General features: G+C 40.9%; 1 protein-coding gene across 2 annotated transcripts in view; it reads left to right on the forward strand.

Moving 5' to 3' along the window:
- The window catches only part of cntn2 (contactin 2), a 61,800-nt gene that overhangs the window by 19,680 nt on the left and 21,380 nt on the right, over window positions 1-20,740 (forward strand). For both annotated transcript variants that reach the window (XM_088423040.1, XM_088423041.1), the window contains exons 8-13: window positions 6,143-6,324; window positions 6,429-6,565; window positions 10,171-10,300; window positions 10,419-10,569; window positions 14,545-14,672; window positions 15,964-16,139. In XM_088423040.1, the coding sequence (XP_088279166.1) occupies window positions 6,143-6,324; window positions 6,429-6,565; window positions 10,171-10,300; window positions 10,419-10,569; window positions 14,545-14,672; window positions 15,964-16,139 (904 nt within the window). The remainder of the gene's footprint in view (window positions 1-6,142; window positions 6,325-6,428; window positions 6,566-10,170; window positions 10,301-10,418; window positions 10,570-14,544; window positions 14,673-15,963; window positions 16,140-20,740) is intronic.

Genomic DNA, 20,740 nt, shown 5'->3' on the forward strand with positions numbered 1-20,740 from the left:
CTGACGACTCGATAGCCTGCCGATTCTACAAGTTAGCTTGTGGTTCATTCCTGCTCGCCCGTCCCTGGTCACCCACCATAGTGGTCCGCTCCCACCAGTCTTCAAGCCAGCAAGTATCTGCTCGTAAAGAAACCTTAACTGCAATCACCTGTCTTTGTATGCTCTTGGGTGCTGTGACAGTACAATCTGGTCATACGTAATAGACCCAGCACATCATGCTTCCTCCGCCTCAGCTTCTCTGCCAGCCCCCAAGAACCAGGTTGGAATCCCGGAACATTATGAAGACAATCCTGAAACGTGAAGCTTTCTTGACCAATAGCTCATTGCTGTATGCTCTCCAACCAAGGACGTTCGCCTCCGAGCAAGCTAAAGTACTGTTTGACATAAATCACCTCACTGGACGTGCCCGCTTGTGGAGAACAGCAGTATGGAGGAGACAGTCACCTGGTTGCGCTTCCTTCCAAGCGGTTGTAGCGGAAATTCTGAAGGTTTCCGGACTTAGTTATGCCGGTGTTGAACTCAGCCGAGGGATTCTTGAGCTGCGACAAGGGGATAGATTGGTGGCTGATTTCGCTATCGATTTCCAGTCAAAACCAATAGAACAATCCGACACTTGTAGATGCGTTCCTGCACGGATTTTCCAGCCGCCTAAAATACAAGTCAGTGTCTCACGAGCTGCCCACCGCGCTGGACGCGATTATCAACTTGGCCACCCATACCGGCATTCGCCTCCAGCACCGATGACGGTCGGTTCCACCACCAAGATAGATTTTTTGTCAGCCTGTTGCGTCAGCGGCCTCTGGGTGCGAAAGTGAGTCCATGCAGCTTGGGCGCGGCTCTCGACAGGCACCTTTGCGGTGGAAAAGGACATTGCGTTTCCTGTTGTCCAGTAAAAGCCGGGGCCCACCTGTAAGCTGGATACGGTGGGGTCAGGCTCTTTTTATCTCCCTCGCACCCAAAACAATTCTCAAGGCCTGCTTGGTGCTGCCTGGTGGCACACATGTCTTGGGGGTCATCGTTGGCAGATGCTAATTTTATCAGTAGAGAGTTGGTGACCCAACTTGGTCTTGAAGACACTCTCTTGCCGTAACCAACACCATCCAATTCTTTGGATGACCCCCCTCTTGGGCTAATTACTTACCAGACAATCGCCCTCTCCATGCACCCTTCAGGCAAACGTGAGGAAAAAATTCAGTTCCACATCCTGAATCAACCAAACATCCCATTGATCCTGGGATGACCTTGGCTGTGTCTACACAACCCTCGCGTAAACAGGGGGACAGTCTGTTTTAGCTGGTCTCCATCCTGCCACCTTTTCTGCCTCAAACAGGCTTTGGTTCCCAAATCGTACGCTGCTCCACCATCCCAAACAGACCTGGCTGGTGTCCCTCATGTATATCATGATCTCTGCCAAGTTTTCAGCAAGGAGCGAACAACTTCTCTGCCCCCTCATTGGCCATATGATTGTGCTATCGACCTGTTACCTGGGACGACTCCTTCTAAGGGTCACCTCTACTCTTAAGTACATAAGCGACTCACTGACAGCAAGCATTATCCGCCCTTCGTCCTTTCCTACGGGGGCTGAATTCTTTTTTTTTTGTAAAAAAAAAAAAAAAAAAAAAAAAAAAAAGCACTACATGTATCGCCCTTGCATAGATTATCAAGGCCTTGACAACATATCATTTAGAACCGGTACCCTCTTCCCCTCATGACCTTGGGGTTTGAGCTTCTTCAGAGCGCCTCCTACTTCACCAAGCTGGACCTGCACAGTGCCTATCACTTGATTCGAATCCGAGAAGGGGATGAGTGGAAAACGGCATTAACACTCCTCTAGGCCATGATGAATATTTGCTTGTGTCCTTTGGACTCACAAATGCCCCAGCAGTCTTTGAGGCTCTGGTTTATGACGTCTTACAGGACCTGCTGGACAAATATGTCTTCGTATATCTTGATGACAATGGTTTGTCGCGTATCTTGGTTTTCTCCCGAACATTAGAAGAGCACCTGTACAATGGTGCAGACGTGAGACAACGCTTGCTGAAAAACTCGCTTTTTGTTAAAACTGAGAAGTGTGATTTTTATACTTTTTAAGTCTCCTTCCTGGGGTATATGAATCTTAAAGGACAGCTTCAGTATAGATACTGCTAAGGTTTCGTTCGTCACCTCCTGGCTTGTCCCCAAAACCTGCAAGCGGCTCCAACGTTTCCTCGGTTTCGCTAACTTTTACCAACGGTTCAACAGAAATTACAGTACCCTAGCCCATCCACTCACATCTCTCACCAGCTCAAAAGTGAAATATCTGTGGAATCCCATGGCAGATGAGGCCTTCCAGACTCTTTCCAGGCAGTTTGATCACGAGTATTCTGGGAGCAAGGAACCATACCCAATTCTCCCTGCTTCATGTATAATTGGAATGCTCATGGGTTATTGTGGACAGAATAAAGTCAGCCATCAGAAATCAGCCCACACCCAGCGCTTTTCCGTCCAGCTGTCTGCCTGTACCTGATCCCCTACTCTAAGCCCTGCAATGAGCCCACTCTACCAAGTTGAACTTCCATCCCAGAGTACAACGGACCATGGATGTCTTAGGACAACACTTTTGGTGATTCACCTTAGAAAAAAATGTATGCGAGTTTATTAAGGGATTCCCGGTTTGTAATCAACAAAAATCCAGTCATCAACCTCTCACCGGTCTACTGCGTCCCCTTCCTGTCGTGCAGCGGCCCTGGTCTCACATCTCGTTGGATTTCATCTCTGGCCTGCCTATATCAAACAAGCAATACAATTCATTCAAGCAATACAATCCTTCTGTCAAGGACCAGTTCAGTAAAATGACCCACTACTTCGTACCTCTTCCAAAACTCCCATCAGCCAAGAAAACAGCAAAACTACTCCATCAGGTCTTCCGACTCCATGGGCTACCTCTCGACGCGGTTTCGGACAGAGGCCCACAGTTCACCTCTTCTTTTTAGAAAGAATTTTGCCAACTCATTGGGGCAACCGCCAGCCTGTCCTCCAGTTTCAACCCCTTGACCAACGGTCAGACCGAAAAAATGAACCAGGAGGTCGAGACTGCCCTCCGATGCCTGGCCTCACAGGATCTGTCCTCCTGGTCCATTCACCTTTTGCGGGCTGAATATTTCCATAATTCTCTGATCAGTTCTGTAACTGGTTTGTCTCCCTTTGAGTGCATGTTTGGATACTCACCTCGACTGTTCCCTGCCCTGGAAAATAACACCTCTTGCCCTTCTGCTCTCACCTTTACCCACCAGTGCTGGCGGACATAAGCTTGGGCGTGCTCAGCTCTGCTGCAGGCAAGGGGATGGTATACTCATACCTCCAACAGACGGCGCATTCAGGCTCCCACATAACCCTAACCCTAACCCGCAACCTGCGTCTCCGGGTCGAGTCCAACAAATTGGCTCCCTGTGTCATTGGGCCCTTCCCCATTCAGAGGTTGATAAGTCCTGTGGCGGTGCGGCTTTCTCTTTCTCCTTCGATGCAGGTTCATCCAATGTTAGCTTGCTGTTGACAGTCCCCTGGTTCCTGCAGCTCTGCCCCCTCCACCTCACCGGTTTGTCGATGGAGGTCCTGTGTACACCGTCTGGGGGCTGCTCTGTTCCCGTTGTCGAGGCAGGGACCTTCAATACCTAGTGGACTGGGAGGGGTATGGACCCGAGGAGCGGTCTTGGATCCCCGCTCGCCAAGTCATGGATCCCTCCTTGATCGCTAACTTTCATCGTCTTCACCTGGATCAGCTGTCCAGGTCATCAGCGTCTCGTGGGGTGATCTGGCGCGAATGAATAATTAATGTTTGTCCATACTGTAAATGAAAGTACTTCAGCTTTTCCCTTCAGGGGTTAAATTAACAGAATCAACTGCCCCATCTAAGCCTCTCTTGCATCTTCTTCTTACTCCAACTACTTTCATGTACTCTTTCACTACATCTACTGTATAAACCTTCTTTTTGGTTTTCCTCTATACCTCCTGCCTGGCAATTCAAAATTCAGCATCGTTTTACCTATATAGTCACTATTTCGTTTCTGGACATATCTGAACCATCTCAGTCTGGTCTCTCTGATTTTATCTCCCACTTTATGCACCAATGATGTATTAATTCCTGACCCTTTCCATCTTGGTTTGTCCCAAAGAGAACCTCAGCATCTTCATCCGTGCTGCCTTCCGCTCTGCCTCCTGTCTTTTTCCTCAATGGCACTGTCTCTAGGCCAAACGACATCGCTTGTCTCAACACAGTCTTGTACATGTGCTGTCTCGATGATTTATTAATTCCTGACCCTATCCACCTGGGTTACTCCCAAAGAGAACCTCAGCATAATCATCTGTGCAACCTTCATCTCTGCCTCCTGTCCTTTCTTCAATGGCACTGTGTCCAGACCAAACAACACTGTTGGTCTCACCACAATCTTGTATATATTTACTTTCATTTTAGCTGAAACTCTTCTATCACACATCGCACCTGCTGTTTTTTTTACACCTGTTCCAGCCTGCCTGCTTACACTTCTTCACCTATTTTACAGACTTTGCATTGCTCTGAACTGTTGATCCTAAATACAGTGGGCCCCCGTGTTACGAACTTAATCCGTTCAGCGGCTACGCTTGTAACTTGTCTTAATTAGTGAATGCGGTCAACGCGTGCAAAAACCTTTGGTAAAAACATCACGACTTTATACACATATTAAAAATGAGTAACATAATCTACTGTACAGTTAAAATACATATACAAAGGAAAAATGACATTTACCTTTGGGGCGATGTGACTTGAGCTGGGTGGAGGCGGAGGGGAGCAGAGACCAACCCGCAGAATTTATTGATTTATTTTCTTAAACAGGAACTTTTCTCAAACTAGAACATATCACCAGCGATTTCCTTCTCTTTAATCCATAATAGAAGAAGCTTCTCAATTTTGTTGTCGATCGAGGTCCGTCCCCCGGCAAGAAAAGTCTTGCCCTTAGAAGATTGCAGAGCGGTTCCGTCCATACTCACGAGCAAGGTTAACTATGCGTGCGCCTCCTTCGTATTTTTTTATTATCTCCTGCTTGGTTTCTATTGTCATCATCCTCTTACTTCTTCCTTTACCGCCACTTGCAATTTTAGAAACCATGTCTAACAGATAAAGTTTGCAAAGTCTTCACAACATTCCTTCCTTCCGTTTTTCACTCATTTTCTCTCCTTCCTTCCTTCCTTCCATCCCGACCAGCTGTGCCATCAAGCTAGATAAAGGCGTTCGGCCAATAGCATATCGGCATTTCTGTGATTGACATGACGCCGGCCAATAGCATCTCCGTGACTGAGTCCGTGACTGAGACCGTGACTGAGACAGTGACTGTGACATTATAAGTGCAATAACGTTCAACGTTACCGTGATGAGCGTCAACCTCTGAATTAGTTGACGTAGCAAAGCGAAAATAAATGTACTAATAACAATGGCCGGCATATCGGATTGTTCGTAAGACGGAAGGTTTGTGCGTAAGTGGGGGACAAAAAACTCCGCAGTCCACGCTCGTAAGTTGAAATGTTCGTAAAAGAGGGTGTTCGTAAACCGGGGGCCGACTGTACTTAAAAACCTCCACCACCTTTATCTCCTCTCCCTGTATATTCAGTCTTTCACTTGAGTCCCTCTCTTTCACACAAATACTTTGTCTTGCTCACAAATACTTTGTCTTGCTACAGTTAACCTTCATTCCTCTCTTTTCTAGGGCCAATCTCCACCACTCTAGCTTCTCCTAGCTTCTCCTTCACCAGTTACCTAATCTCACATATGAACATGAATAAATGTATGTTCACACCTCTTCGGTCACAACCACAAAGTCACATTCTGATGATTTCATCCTTGTTTAACAATATCAATGAAAAATAATGATTAATACAATTTAAGTAGTGCAACTGTAAAACCAAATACAGCTGTGTACGTATGTCAGTCCCAAATGTGAGGAAGAAAAAGAGCCGTCTGACTATGCATATACTGTAGTCCAATTACAAAATCTAACTGCAAATAAACATGGATCCAGATGAGATCTTGATTTGCCCTGAACCCAGATGAAAATACCCATCCTAAAATTCAAATCCTGCATCTTTTTCTCAATCGAGCCACTTGTTTTAAATTTTATATTTCCTTTTGCAGTCCTGTCCCAAAACTGAGATGGAAGAAGGTGGATGGACTCATGCCAGTCAAGGCAGGCTCAAGTGTTGAGGGTCCCACTCTCATCCTACCAGATCTCTCTTTTGATGACGAGGGTGTCTATGAGTGTGAAGCCTACAATTCCGAGGGAGTTGATACGTCCCAGGGCCGCATCAGTGTGCAAGGTTTTTGTTATAATTAATTTACTTTGCAGCCAATCACTGTTGTTTTTGCACAATACCACCATTTGATGTCATTTTCATACAGTCCTTTTTGTTGTGTGTTTCAGCTCAGCCGGACTGGTTGCACGTGATGAGTGACTCTGAAGTTGAGATCAGTTCTGAGCTTCAGTGGAGTTGTGTAGCTGCTGGTAAACCTCGGCCTTCCATTCGCTGGCTCCGCAATGGACAGCCTCTCGCTACACAGGTGCAATTACAATACAGGAAGAAAAGAAAAAACATTATATTGGATGGATGGATGGATGGATGTGCTGAAGCTTTTTAAAATAAAAATAAAACATCCAAAAACTTGAGCCAAAAGTTTTTACTAAACAATAATAACATGGCATTATTGAAAAATATTAACATTGTTGCAGTTATTGATTTGTTGCATGGATGGCCTTTTTTCTGGGTTCGAAATGTCTGACTGCATTTGAATGCACCATGAGTCTCGTCCTCATTTCAGCAGCTAGGTGAGACATTGCACCGTATCATACAATTACAGCATAACTGACAAGTGGTTTCTTTTTTTAAATGGAAGTGGGTTGATGTCAGTAGCTATGTAATGTGATGTCAATCTGTGATAAATGAATCATGAGGATGAGTCAAGCTGTGTCAAAACCATGCTCCATCCAATGACAAGACCACAACTCAATCATCAAGCTAGGAAATAGTAATTGTAAAAAAATAAAGAAACCTTGAGATAAAAGTCAACATAACTTAGAGATGCAACAAATGACTAGCCGAGACAAATGTGACAATAGTCACTTTACTGCACTTTACCATTGTCTGTGACGGATGAAATTTAGGTAAATTTGAATGAAAACCGTCTTCAACAACTGTTGGTGTTGTGGATTTTTTTTAAGACTTTGGTAAGGTGAACCAAATAGTCTAGGAAAGTAAATTGTCCTTTTGGGTTTCTTTTATTTGAAGCTCCAAATACCAAGTTTACAGAACAGCTAAGTGGTCTGCAAAGGAGTTTACCAAGATAAATGAAAATTGTAGTACGCGCCTACAAAATAAAAAACCCACCCCAGAAAAGAAGTAATTAACCTTCTTGATGCACAACATATTCGCACCCCTGTTAATGCACATCATGGGTCAAAAATGACCCCCATCTAGTTCTCATGTTATTTCCTGCTGCCGGAGTTTTTCTTTGCTGCATTTTTTAAAATTTATGTACAGTGGATCCCCGTTTTACAACGTCCCTGACTTACATTATTTTCATGTTGCGACGTGGAATACTGAGTTTTTTCATCCCCTCATTATGACATTTTCTCGGTTTTGCAACTGTCATGACCCTAGGGGCTTGGCTGTATTTGTGTTTTTTTCGTCTCCATCTGCAGGTGTTTTTAGGTAATTACAATTATTTTCAGTTGCCGTCCATGCAGCGCGTCACTACAATTCTGCTATTGGTCGGCATCTCCTTACGGAGATGGTGGTCTGCTATTGGTCGGCCTCACTTGTTTCAAAATGGCGGAACGGTAAAGCTTTGTTCGATTATGAGTGGTTACAAAACCATATTTATAGTGCATTTTATTGCTTAATTCAAAGTTGAAAGGGCTAGCCATGGGTCCCAAGATTGCTAGTGATGTCAAATAGAGAAGTAGGAAGATGATTTATATGGAAACGTTGCTGGAGATAACCCTTAGTAGGGAATGTGGGCATAACAAGCGGCACTCAAAGGTAAATAATTCCTTTATATATATATTTTTTTATTTATGTTTTCTGATTGTATACATGTATATTATATATCCGTAGCACTTATTATACTATTTTGGTACCAATTTTTAATATGCACAATTTTTATGTTTTTACCTGGGGTTCGAAATGCATCAGCTATTTAGCATAGGTTTGGATTGCCCGTCATATGGCGAATCCGCCGAATCGGCCCACTGTATTTCATTTTTTATTAATGCCAAACTTCTGACAGATAACTACAATTCCATCTATTGCATAGGGGACCCTTCCATCACACATCCAGAAGATTTTTATTCCATACTTTGCAGGCTTGCTAGGCATATACTGCAAGAACCAGCACCTGCCACGGAATGGCATCAGCTGTTCATCTATGGTGACCAAGTCACTGGGGATGAACCGTCTTGTCAAGGAAACAGTTCCACACATACCGAAAAGCTGCCATGTGGTCTGTCTCCAAGCGCAACGGCCTGGTCCCCTTGTCGTCAAACCGTATGACTCATATCTCCTCTGCCCCATGGTGGCATTGTACATTGGATTTTGCAACTGATCTAGAAACAGCTCTCGCAAGGCCACATCCCAGTTCTTCTCCCCCCTGAAAGGAAGGTCAAACCAACAAAGGCCATGAATTTGTAAACGGCTTACTTGCTTATCAGACGTTCAAAGGCAGACGTGTTGAGTAGAAATGCACATTGAGGAGAAATGCAAGTGTTAGATGAGCAGGTGTTCGCACCAAATACATCCCTAATTACAAACATGCTAAAGTTCAATAGGTTCCTACCAAGTACCACGGTGAAGGCAGGTGGGTCATTTCTGATCCATGTGTGTGAATTTGATGTGTGAATACAAAAGTTGTGTTTGTTTAAAGAGTAAGAAAGGACACATAAAAATGACGATTAGTACTGAACAAAAACATGATATTTACTGAATATATGTGATAGTAAACAATAAAATACATTTATTTCAAATGTATAGCTAAGCTTACATGAGATAACATACAACATAGATGTGGGTCATTTTTGACCCATGTTGTGCATTGGAAGGGTAGCAATAAAAAAACATTTTTATTCAAAAGGTAAGAAGATAAATAATTGAATCGCAATATTTATTGACCAAATACAAGTTAATTAAGGAATACCTGGAATGCTGAAAGATAACATTAAGTTATTACAAAGATACAGATCATAAAAACTTGGTTGCGTCAATTTTGACCCAGATTGTGAATCAGAGGGTTAAAACATAAAAGGGAGGCAAAAACCATGAAATACAATATGTCAGTGTTGTTCTCTTATCTGTCAAGGATGTCTAGCTACACAGACAGTTCCCATGTATGTTGAAAGGAGGAAGGGGCTTTGTTAAACTCAAAGCCAGGTGATCAATGAACAATAACATTTTATACTAGTACTTATTTTCCATTACATTGGCCAGGCAATTATACGTAAATGAGAACTAACATTCAGCTTTTGAGTATCATGAGAATGCTTTCCTGTGGACATGATTGCTCATTTAATGCAGTTTGATCAACATGATGGTGTATAACAGCTTAGGTTTAATGCCCCTAATTTAATTTGTTTTCATGTTACACTTACGTTACTGTTTTGTGTTTAAAGTGCAGTACAACAGTAGAGTGACAGAGTCACGGACAGTAGATTAACTTTAAGTGTAAGTGCAAAAATGGAAAAAAAAATACTTTGAGTGGAGTGTGACTTACATGGTTGAATTAAGAGGGGGTTGATGACAGAAGTTGGCGGTTGAGGGGGTGATGGAAGTTGGGGGTGGCAACGGCAGTTGGCAGGGGGTGGACCAACAATTACAATTTTCAGTGAGAAAAAAATGGTGGACTGACGATGACAAAAGTGTGGGGCATTGACAACCTGAATTTTCTATTAGTTTTGGATTGACCCTCTTGAAAAAAAGGTCTGTATACAGATTCAAAAGATGAGTTCAAGACGTATTTTTTGGATGGAAAAATATAGAAATTGAAGTTCTATTCATGGGCAGCCAGGAAATCATAAAATAATTCCCAGTCATTCTCTGTCTTAAATGTTGTATTAAGAAAAAAATAATTTAGTTCTGTTTCTCCTTGTTGTGCCCAAAATTCTATGAACTCTCCAGGATAGAGTAGAAGTAAATGGAGCTCGCCTTAAGATCAGCAACCTGGCCCTGGAGGATTCTGGGATGTACCAGTGTGTTGCTGAGAACAAGCATGGAACAATCTACTCGACTGCTGAGCTAAGAGTCCAAGGTAAGATTAAGTAGCCTATTAATAAGAATAACATACTGCAACAACGCACCTGTACAAACGCTCTTCAGCTAAGGTTTGGTCAACTTCATCCCTGTTCTGCACCTTCTCCCTGCTACAGTTCAGGCTCCGGACTTCAGATTGAACCCTGTGCGGAAATTGATCCCTGCGGCTCGAGGGGGACAGGTGATCATCGAGTGCCGCCCACGAGCAGCCCCTAAGCCCAGCTTGTCCTGGAGTCGTGGGACTGAATTGCTCACAAATAGTAGCAGGTATTTGCAATATCGACAACAAATTTCTTGACAATGATAGGGACCTTTGATTGACAGAATTTCTAGGTGCAACCGAAGCGTTGGGGCTGTCCGGTTTGGGGGTCTCAGCATTTCATCTCTGCTATTTGCAGATGATGTTGTGTTGTGAGCTTCCTCAGGTGGTGACCTCCAACTCTCACTGGAGAATTTCGTAGCCAAGTGTGAAGTAGCTAGGATGAAGATCAGCACCTCCAAATCTGAGACCATGGTCCTCAGTCAGATAAGGGTTGAGTGCCCTCTCCGGGTCGAAGATGAGATCCTGCCCCAAGTGGAGGAGTTTAAGTATCTCGGGGTCTTGTTCACAAGTGAGGGTAGAATGCAACGAGAGATCGACAGGCACAATGCCGCATCTGTTGTGTTGGGGACGCTGTACTGGGGTAAAGAAAGAGCTGTGCCGAAAGGCCAAACTCTCTACATTTATCGTTTTATCTACGTTCCTGTCTTCATCTATGGTCATGAGCTGTGGGTTATCACAGAAAGAACGAGATCCCGGATACAAGCAGCAGAAATGAGTTGTCTCCAGGGTGTCCAGGCTCTCAGAGATACATTAGAGTGAGAAGCTGAGTCCTTCTGAAAGGGGCTCAGCCTCAAGCCGCTGCTCCTAAGAGGAGGCAGTTAACGTGGTTCGGGTATCTGGTTATGATGCTTCCAGGATGCCTCCTTAGTGATGTGTTCCAGGCATGTTCCACAGGGAGTAGGCCCCAGGGTCGACTCAGGACACGCTGGATTGACTAAGTCTCATGGCTGGCCCGGGAACACCTGGGGATCCTCCCGAGCTGGATGAAGTGTCCAGGGAGAGGGAAGTCTAGGCTTCCTCCTCAGGCTGCTGCCCCGCGACCCGACTCGGGAATACAGTGGTAGAAAATGGATGAAAAAACAATAAATTGTGGATTATCCTGATGTTAAAGAGTGTGGATAGAAAAACATGTTTTATGCTAATACAGTCACTTGATGCATGTTTAGCATGGCTGTCTTAAGACGGTTTAACTTCAAATATATTTCCTGTTAATTGTGTTGTGTTTTGTAAAACAAAAACAAACAAAAAAAACAGATGCTCTTGTTAGGCAAACTTAGTGCTACAAAATGTTGTCGAGTTAGGGACACCAATGACTATGGAAAAGATAATATAGTGTATGCACTTATAGTAGGTGTCAGTGAGAATATCTGCCAACAGCTGACAGCCTCCATAACACATCAATAAGTCAGGCATTTGTCTTGAAGATCACAACAGGCTGTCAGGAATCACTTTCTGTCAGTGTTGATGTTTCATTTTTTCACATAATCGTCCAGGTATATTCGAACCTGAGCTTTTGTACAGAGCATTTTAACATCGGAGAACTGTTTTTCTTTTTTTTCTTAAGACTGCAAATAGGCATGGGATGAGATACAAATCCAATGAGACGAGATTGAGTCCACGGGAACAAAATCTGCCGAGATTTTTGCAAAATTCTCAAAATGAAAAAATAATTGCTAACATAAACTTTCCAATTTCAAAATGATGCATTTTTATTGAGCAGGATGCAATAAACTAAGGTTTTTCCATATGCTGCTGCAATAACAAATAATGCAGCTGAGTGGAACAGGATGGCAAAAGAAAAAGAAGACAAATGATTAAATAAAATGAAAAAAAATTACTTCCTTTTCACACCCTGCTTCAAGAAAAGTTGCAGCTGAGCACTTTCATAGTTGAACATGAAAAAAAGTACGTTTAAAATGCTAACCATTAAATAAGCAAAAAAAAAAAAAAAATTAATGCAAATACTGTAGTAACTACAATAGTGAGTAAATACAGTAGTGATTTTTTTTTCAGGGCACCATAAGCAATCCGGTCTGATATGTTTGTGGATTCTCTAAAACAGAGAAATAAGGCACAATTACCAATTAAACAGAGACATTCAGACCGTCCAAACTTAACGTGTATGTCTGAGCTCATTAGCTTAGCCAAGTGCAAGCTAATGCTCGCGTTCGTCTGTAAGCACGTATAGTTTGGAGACAAATTAAAGTATCGTATTTTCCGCACTATAAGCCGTACCGGATATTAAGGCGCACCCTCAATTAATGACGTATTTTAAAACTGTGTCCATATATAAGGCGCACCCTCAATTAATGACATTTTAAAACTTTTTAATCACAATATAGTAGTACTCAAAGTAATAACAATAATAACTCTAAACTCTCAATAGCATAATAACTCAATGTCAATATGACCAACCTTGTTCAACTGTAAACACGCAAAAGAAACAGGTAAAGCTTACTTTATCATTTCATTCCTCATCTACCAATCCCAATCTCAATATTGATCCATATATAAGGCGCACCATCAGCTTTTAAATTTTTTTTTAAGGCTTTTAGGTGTGCATTATAGTGCGGAAAATACGGTTACTCTCGCATGGGTGATACTTACCTCTCACTGACGAACACACACACTGCTTCGACTTCAAACAAACTTGTTTCAAAACACTCACATGAACTGTTCACGTATTCACATATACACACTCAGATTACAGTAAACTAAGGAATAGCCATAGCTGCACTGTAACAGCCTGATAGGTTACTCAATTTTAGTTTGTCAGGTGCACAAACTAGCATCTGAATGTAGATACACACAGAATATACATCTCCTTAATAAAAAGTAGAAGATACTTTATGTTACGCACCAGTCTAGAGGGAGGTACGCAGCATAAAAAGGCAAAGATGTTCACTCTTGGACTTCAAATGTATTTTACAAAATTAAAAATACGGAAAGATATATACAAGAATAATGAGTATTTACTAAAAGAGAAACACTATTTATAAAGGGAAAATTTGAGTCGAATTGGCACAGCACAAGGCTGGTATACTAACAAAGGACTTACTCGAATACCTATCTAATACAAATAAAAATAAATCACTAAATACTAAGGGGGCACCACTATAATCACACAAGCACAAAGGAACTGAAAAACACAGGTGGAATCACAGAAATACTTGAAGAGAGCCAAGATCGCTCAAAATCACTGCACATCTTGACAGTTCCTGGGGCTCTTTTGAGTTGGTGATGGCTGTAATTGGCCAATCCGCGCATGCCCGGCCCTCCACTGTTGCTGGCCAATCCGCGCATGCCCGGCCCGCCACTGTTGACTAATCCAGGCGATCCATTAGCTGTCATGTTCTGGTGGTTTGTGCTTGTGGATTTACAATATGGCCTCGCAATAGTCGTCACGTGGATAAAGAACCCAAATAAGACGATCAGCAAATCCTCTCCAAAGACCTCCATTTCAAACAAATTGGACGGGTCGGAAGATAACTACCAATGTAAGAGTAATAAGGATAAAAAGCATCCAGGAATTAAATGTTAGGAGCTAATTGGCGTGTCAGATAGTGATGATGACTTTTAGGGCTTTTTGACAAATTAATATTCAGCTACTGTATGTCAAAAATTAAATCATTGAAACTTCAAATCATTTTATTGTTGCAACATTAGTATCAGCGTTTGCGCGGATACATTGCCTTGCACTTGTCTCGTTTCTGCCCCAACCCACCCATAACCACAACATAACCACTAAAGTCCGAGGTAGACTAATAATCATGTTTTGTAAAAATCACCCAAATTAAAGTAAAAAAAAGAAAAGGGGTGGTCGACTTGTCAGCGAGGTTGACTTGTACTTGGAGAAATACGGTATTTAAAAAATGATATATGGATCCAGATGATTTCAGTGTGTACAACCATCTGATGAAATAATATTGAGTAAATTCTGCATGATTTTTTTTCAGTATAGTCTGAATGAAAATTGTAGAAGTGTTGTAGTGATGCCAGAGAGATATTGCGGTCTCTTTATTTCAAAAGTAGACATGAAGGCAAATGTGGGTAATAACCTTCACGGATCAGTAATACCATTTTGACCCCAGACATCTTTAGTTTGGAAACCTTAATGACGTTGTACAATGTCTGTGCAGGGTGACTGTGACTCCAGGTGGAGTCTTGTGGATTACTAACATAAGCAGAGCAGATGAAGGGAAATACACTTGCTTTGCTGAAAATTACCTGGGCAAAGCTAACAGCACAGGACATGTTTCTGTGAGAGGTAAGAATTTTGCACACTCATTGGCCTGTCTAACCCTATTTAAGAGCACCCTCATAGGCCTGTCTAGCCCTTTTTAGGAGCACTTCACCCCCCCCCCCCCCCCCCCCCCCAAAAAAAAAAAAAAAAAACTGCGATCTTAGTATTGTAATTTGAGATCTTAATATTCATATTCTTAAAGTGTAGTTGTTAAAAAGCTTGGGGAAGTTTGTCTTAAGCATAAAAACAGTACAAATTTCATCTGTATTCTATTGTAAACTTTTAACGATATGACAAAATCTGCATTTTTTTTTTGTGTATTTTAATCCCTTTTACTTAGCTTCAAAGCATAGTGGTGCATTGCTTATGCAAAAACAGCGTATTCCACAATGTCAATGTTAATAATAAAATTCATGTTCAGCCTGCTAGGTTACGGGCAGATGTTTCAAAAATAGATAGCTTGGTGGTACTAAGGTTAACAGCTAGCTTAGCCTAGACTGTTTAACATGAGTTTTTGTATGCTTCATCTTGATATATACATTGACCACACCTATTTTTAGACTATAGCAATTATATAATAAAAATTTGTGTTAGCTGACCTTGTCATTGCTAGTTTCGAAATGCTGGCAAAGCCACTGCGGAAAGCCATAAGTCTCCTAACCTCTTGAGGTGGAAGTGGCATCCCTGAGGGAGAGAACGATAATTTTGCCTGCTTTTTTGAATCCCCACTCTCAATCCTCTGCGCATTTCTTTTCACTAACTTTACGTTACTATGGCACCGCTCTAAATGGTTTGTCAAATTACTGTTGCTATTTGGCGAAGTGGACAGCTTTTTTAGGTGTGCACCTAAACTATTCTTCTTGTCTTTATCTGTGACGAACTGAAAGTAATGGCCATCTTATTTGCGTATTGTCCATATTCAACTTGTCATCTAATGCTGCCGCACTCATCTCTTGTGTAGTAGATACTAATAACAGGAAGTAAAAATTTTGCCCCCGACTTTTCTCCTTCAATCTCTGTTTTTGGCAAATTTTGGGGGTAAAAAAACCACCACTTTCAGAAAATGCATTGGATTACATTGCATTACTCTTATTTGTACCAAATAAATATTACTATATTTTTGTGTGTAATCCTTTACACTACTGCGTTATAGCAAAAATCCATTACTTTGGTAATGCACTACTCCCTACACTGGTCTTGAATCGTACTTTCTGTTGCAGATTTGATCCAATCGTCTGCCCTAATACCCGAGATTGACTTATACTTGACTAATGGTTGATGCTTGAAGAATTCACAATGTGTTAAAAACCTACAGATGCCACAAAGATCACATTGGCTCCCTCCAATGCTGACATCAATCAAGGTGAGAATGTGACGCTGCAGTGTCATGCTTCTCATGATCCTACTATGGATCTCACCTTCACCTGGGCCCTCAATGGGGCTCTGCTAGACCTGGAGGACTCCACAGGGCCATACCATCGAGTCGAGGGGGTAAGTGAAGGCCGAGATATAACTTGGCTATCACACTTATTTGTAACATCCTGGCTTCAACGAAGTAGCACCGTCAACTATGAGTCATTTAATTGTCTAGTATAAGATCGAAAACAGTACTTCTCAAATACTGGGACAGGCCCCCTGGGGGGGGCATGAAGCAATGCCAGAGGGGACGTGGATGATCCCAGGGAAAAGGCTTTGTTTTTGCCATGTTAAGTGTAAAATGCAATAAATTCATGATTGGTGTCAATTTTTTTAGGCACTTAGATGTACTTCGAGGTTTTTGTTTGTTTGGTTTTTTTATACTTTTAACCAACCTGTAACCAGTATAAACACAATAAAAAAAACAACTGTAGATAACAGGTGTTGAAAGTTGATTTACAGTATATTGCTTTTTTCTTTGTTAATGTTAAATAAGGTACAGTTTTAGGTACACTTATCCAATTTTTCTAGATCACTGTATTCATATGTAGTTGGCATGGCGAGTGGGGCGGCACAAAAGCTTTCTGCTATCCTGGGGGGACTTTGGAAAATATAACTGGGAAGTACGTCTCTTAACTGTTCCTTTAGTAGGCCCAAAGGAAATAAAAGCTACGTTTAAAATGTATTATCCAAGACACTCTTATGTTCTTAGAGGATATAATAAGAAAAAATACATATAATGGGTTTGCAATTACTTACGCATTGGTTTTTTTTCCACTTCCATGTTAGCAGACTATGGGGAAAAGACAAAATTGGGGGGGGGGGGGGGGGGGGGGCAAAAAAAAAAGAAAACAATGTGTTGAATCTGAGCATAAGTGTTGTCAATATTATTTTTAATTCATATATAAAACATACCAACAACGTGCTTCTCATTGTCTTCCTGTTGTCATCCTCTTTTGATGTCAAATTTCCTCAAAGGTCTATATTCTATTTTTTTTTTTGTTTTTGTTTTTTTAACCAAGGTAAAAAAAAAAAAACCATTTAGCAGGGGTAGCCTATACCAAGCAAAGTTATGGGAATTTGTCCAGCATAATTTGATTGCTTTAATTTATCTGTGCCTGGGTGCCATGAACTTGCAGATATCCTAATAGAATTCATTGAGTTGATTGCTCAGGTTAAGCCAAACAGAAATGCCGTTTCCCTAAATGTAATATTAAATATGATATGCATATTAGGCATTATTGAGTTGGTTGCAGACAACTTCCACACTGTGATTGGCTGGCAACCAGTCCAGTGTGTCCCCAGCCTACTGCCCATAGACAATTGGGATAGGCACCATCAAGCCAGCGACCCTAGTGAGGTTAAGCGGCTACAGATAATGAATGGATGGATGATTTTCACAGGGCGCAACTTCATTTTATTTGCTTTAACACTAGAAAGACCAGAGAGGCGCCATTTGGCACTTCTACCAATAAAGACTACCGGGGTGCCAAATGGCACCAAGGATTATAGCTCGTATCCTGAATTACCTGTGAATGGCTAACTTTGTTATGTAAATTGAACAGAAGCGAAGTTGCACACCAACTTTATCTTGCTGGGGGGAGCATCATTCATGCAAATGTGGTCGGTATCTGAACATCCTGTGTGGGATTTCTGATATGTGTTTTTGAGTGCGGGTTGAAGAGCTTGCACAGACCCCTCTTTTGAAAACTTCATTCCAGATAAGAATTGTTTAGTTTATTGTACACAAAACATACAGTTTGTTACAAATACAGCCAAACACACAAGAAGTAAAATACAGCATGAGTAAAAAAACACAAAACAAAAACAGTCAAAAGGTGTCAACATAAACATCCATAAATAGCATGGGTGCAGATTCAATCAAAAATAATCTCTTAGTGAGTTTTGTTTTAGGTCATGTTTGCATCTAGATAAGGTTGCCTTTGTATAATTCTATAATGATTCACATTATCATTCCATAAATTTGTACAAATGCAGATTTCACTGGCTTGTGACTAACTGTGGCACGGTCAGAGATATAAAAACAAGATTGTTGGGGGTTGTTCATGTAGCAAGCAGACGACTTGTTCGCATTTGCAACCAGGTGTAAACACGTGCAAATTGACCTATCTATTGAAATGGCCTGTTCGCTGCGGATTGCATTACTATTGGGAATTCTCAAGAATTCTGTGTGTGCAAACTCCTAAAGAACAAAAATGCAGAGAAGACTCAATGCTCAACAGACATTGGAAATGATCTTGAGGGAAGTAAATCACAATGACTCAGATGTAGAAGACATAAACCTTCCACTGTCTTCAGGCAAGATTCTGTTTCATATTATTCCCTTTTTCATATTTCTTTTCCAACAAGGTGAAACATGCAAAAAAGTAAAAATGGAGCTTTTGTGGAGTTTTTCAGTTGATTTTTTTTTGTCCATTTAGCATAATTTAAACAGTTTTGGGTTTTTTTTGCAGCCTCCTTTTTGTTTCTGGGGTGGACTCTTGCACCAAGTCACCAGGGGACCATCACTAAATGACTGTTGGTCAGCAAACCTGGGAAACCCACAGATCGTTTGAATAATGTCCCGAACCCGCTTCAAATATATCATGCAACATCCACGATTTGATGACATGTCCACCCGCAGTGGACGAGCAAAAACTGGTATGTTTGCTGCAAATTCTGATGTGTGGGGGTCATTTGTCACCAACTGCATCACATCGCACAACCCTGGTTAACTGGATTGTGAATGACTGTTGAAATTTATTTTCTCACAAAAACTAACTGCACCCTGATGACGCAAATACTGTATATTTTTTTTATGTTTTTTTTTTTTATTTGGTCCATTTTTATCAATAAATCTCACCATCAGAGGGAAAACTTGTGTGTTGCTCTCTCAGCAAGATAAAATTGTGTTGCAACGTCAGCCTTTCTTATCTTGATCGAAGTTTTCAAAAAATGGTTCTGTGCAAGCTCTTCCACCCCCACATATGATTACATTTGCGTGTTTGATGCTCCTCCAACAAGATAAAGTGAGTTTGCAACTTCTCTTTTGTTCAGTTTACATAACACAGTTAGGCGTTCACAGGTGATTTAGGGTGTTAGTCAAAATCCTTGGTGCCAATCGGCACTTGGTCTTTATAGGTACTAGAGCCAAATGCTGGACTTTCCAGTGTTAAATGGGATAATGCACATTATTCAGGTAACAGTCTAGAAATACCACTCTATGTTCGCGCCACTTTGAGAAAAATAAAAAGCACTAGGGCTGCACAATTAATAGAATTTTAATCGAACATTAAAAGCTCATCCTCGGCAATATTAACATTTAAAAAGTCAAGCACTTTTTTTAATTACGTCAAATCAAGCACTTTGCCATCCTACCACCAGGGAGCATTGTTTCCCACATGTTTGCATGACTAAAGCATCTACTGTACTTTTCTCTCCCAAATATATTATTTAATATTCTAATGGGGTTTTAAAGGTGTTGAGTTTCTCACCTGATTCCTAATATATACAGGGCTAGCTGTCAATTGAGACCCAGTTTGAAAAATCAGAAGAAAAAAAAGAATAAATTCGGTTTGAAATGACTGAAAATGACATTGACTGCTAATTGATTAAAATTTGCTTAAAAGTAAATAATATGCTTGGTTCTGAGTAGGCTTATTTTTTCATTGGTTTGCACTCAGCAAGTAATTTAGCTGTGGCAGATGTTTGCCACATCTTGCGAAATTGTTTTAATGATTACTTACGTTATTTATTTATTTTAGTTTATTATTATTATTATTTGTAAGTATTAAGCCATGAAACCTTGTTTATATAACATTTGTTTTAAAACTGAGCAAGAAATAGACATGTTGATGAATAACGTAATGAATAATCGTGATAAATAATTGTGATTTCAATATTGACCAAAATAATCGTGATTAATATTCTGGCTATAATCGTGCAGCCCTAAAAAGCACTGCTGTACAGATGACACTATTAAAAATATTGAATAAAAGATGGGCCTATGAGTATGATTTCATCCTAGTTAGGATAATCCTTATCTTATCCAGAACACAAAAGTGTGATGTGTAAACTACAAATGCATGGTAATGATGCTAATTTTATAGTGAAGTACAGTACGGTACTATCTTGTCTGGCAGTTGTTCTTGAACATCCATGCATCCATCCATGCATTATAGTGTTATGCATGTAGCCACTTAGCCTCACTGAGGTTGCTGGCTTGCTGGTGCCTATCCCAGCAGTGTTCAGGTGGGGGACACCCTGAACTGGTTGCTAGTCACTCACAGTGACAAACAACCATTAATGCACCCAATCACACCTCAGGACAATTTAGAGCAGTGGTGTCAAACATTCAGCTCGCGGGCTGGTTCTGGCCCATACAATTTTAATCTGGCCCGCAAGATGATTTTGTAAAAAAATGAGATTTTTTATTTTTTTTTTGGAGAACAACTTGAAATGTTTCATGAATAATAGTAATTTAAATGTATTTGTCATTATTAGTGATGTTGTGTTAAGATAAAAGAATAATACATCTGAAGTTGCTGTTATATATATATATATATATATATATATATATATATATATATATATATATATATATATATATATATATAATTATAAATAATATATTGTCCTCTATGTGGCCTGCAAGCTAAAAACGAGTTTGACACCCC

Source organism: Hippichthys cyanospilos, chromosome 9 (assembly GCF_059441005.1).
Source record: "Hippichthys cyanospilos isolate Australia breed blue-spotted pipefish chromosome 9, RoL_Hcya_1.0, whole genome shotgun sequence".
Lineage (NCBI taxonomy): Eukaryota > Metazoa > Chordata > Actinopteri > Syngnathiformes > Syngnathidae > Hippichthys > Hippichthys cyanospilos.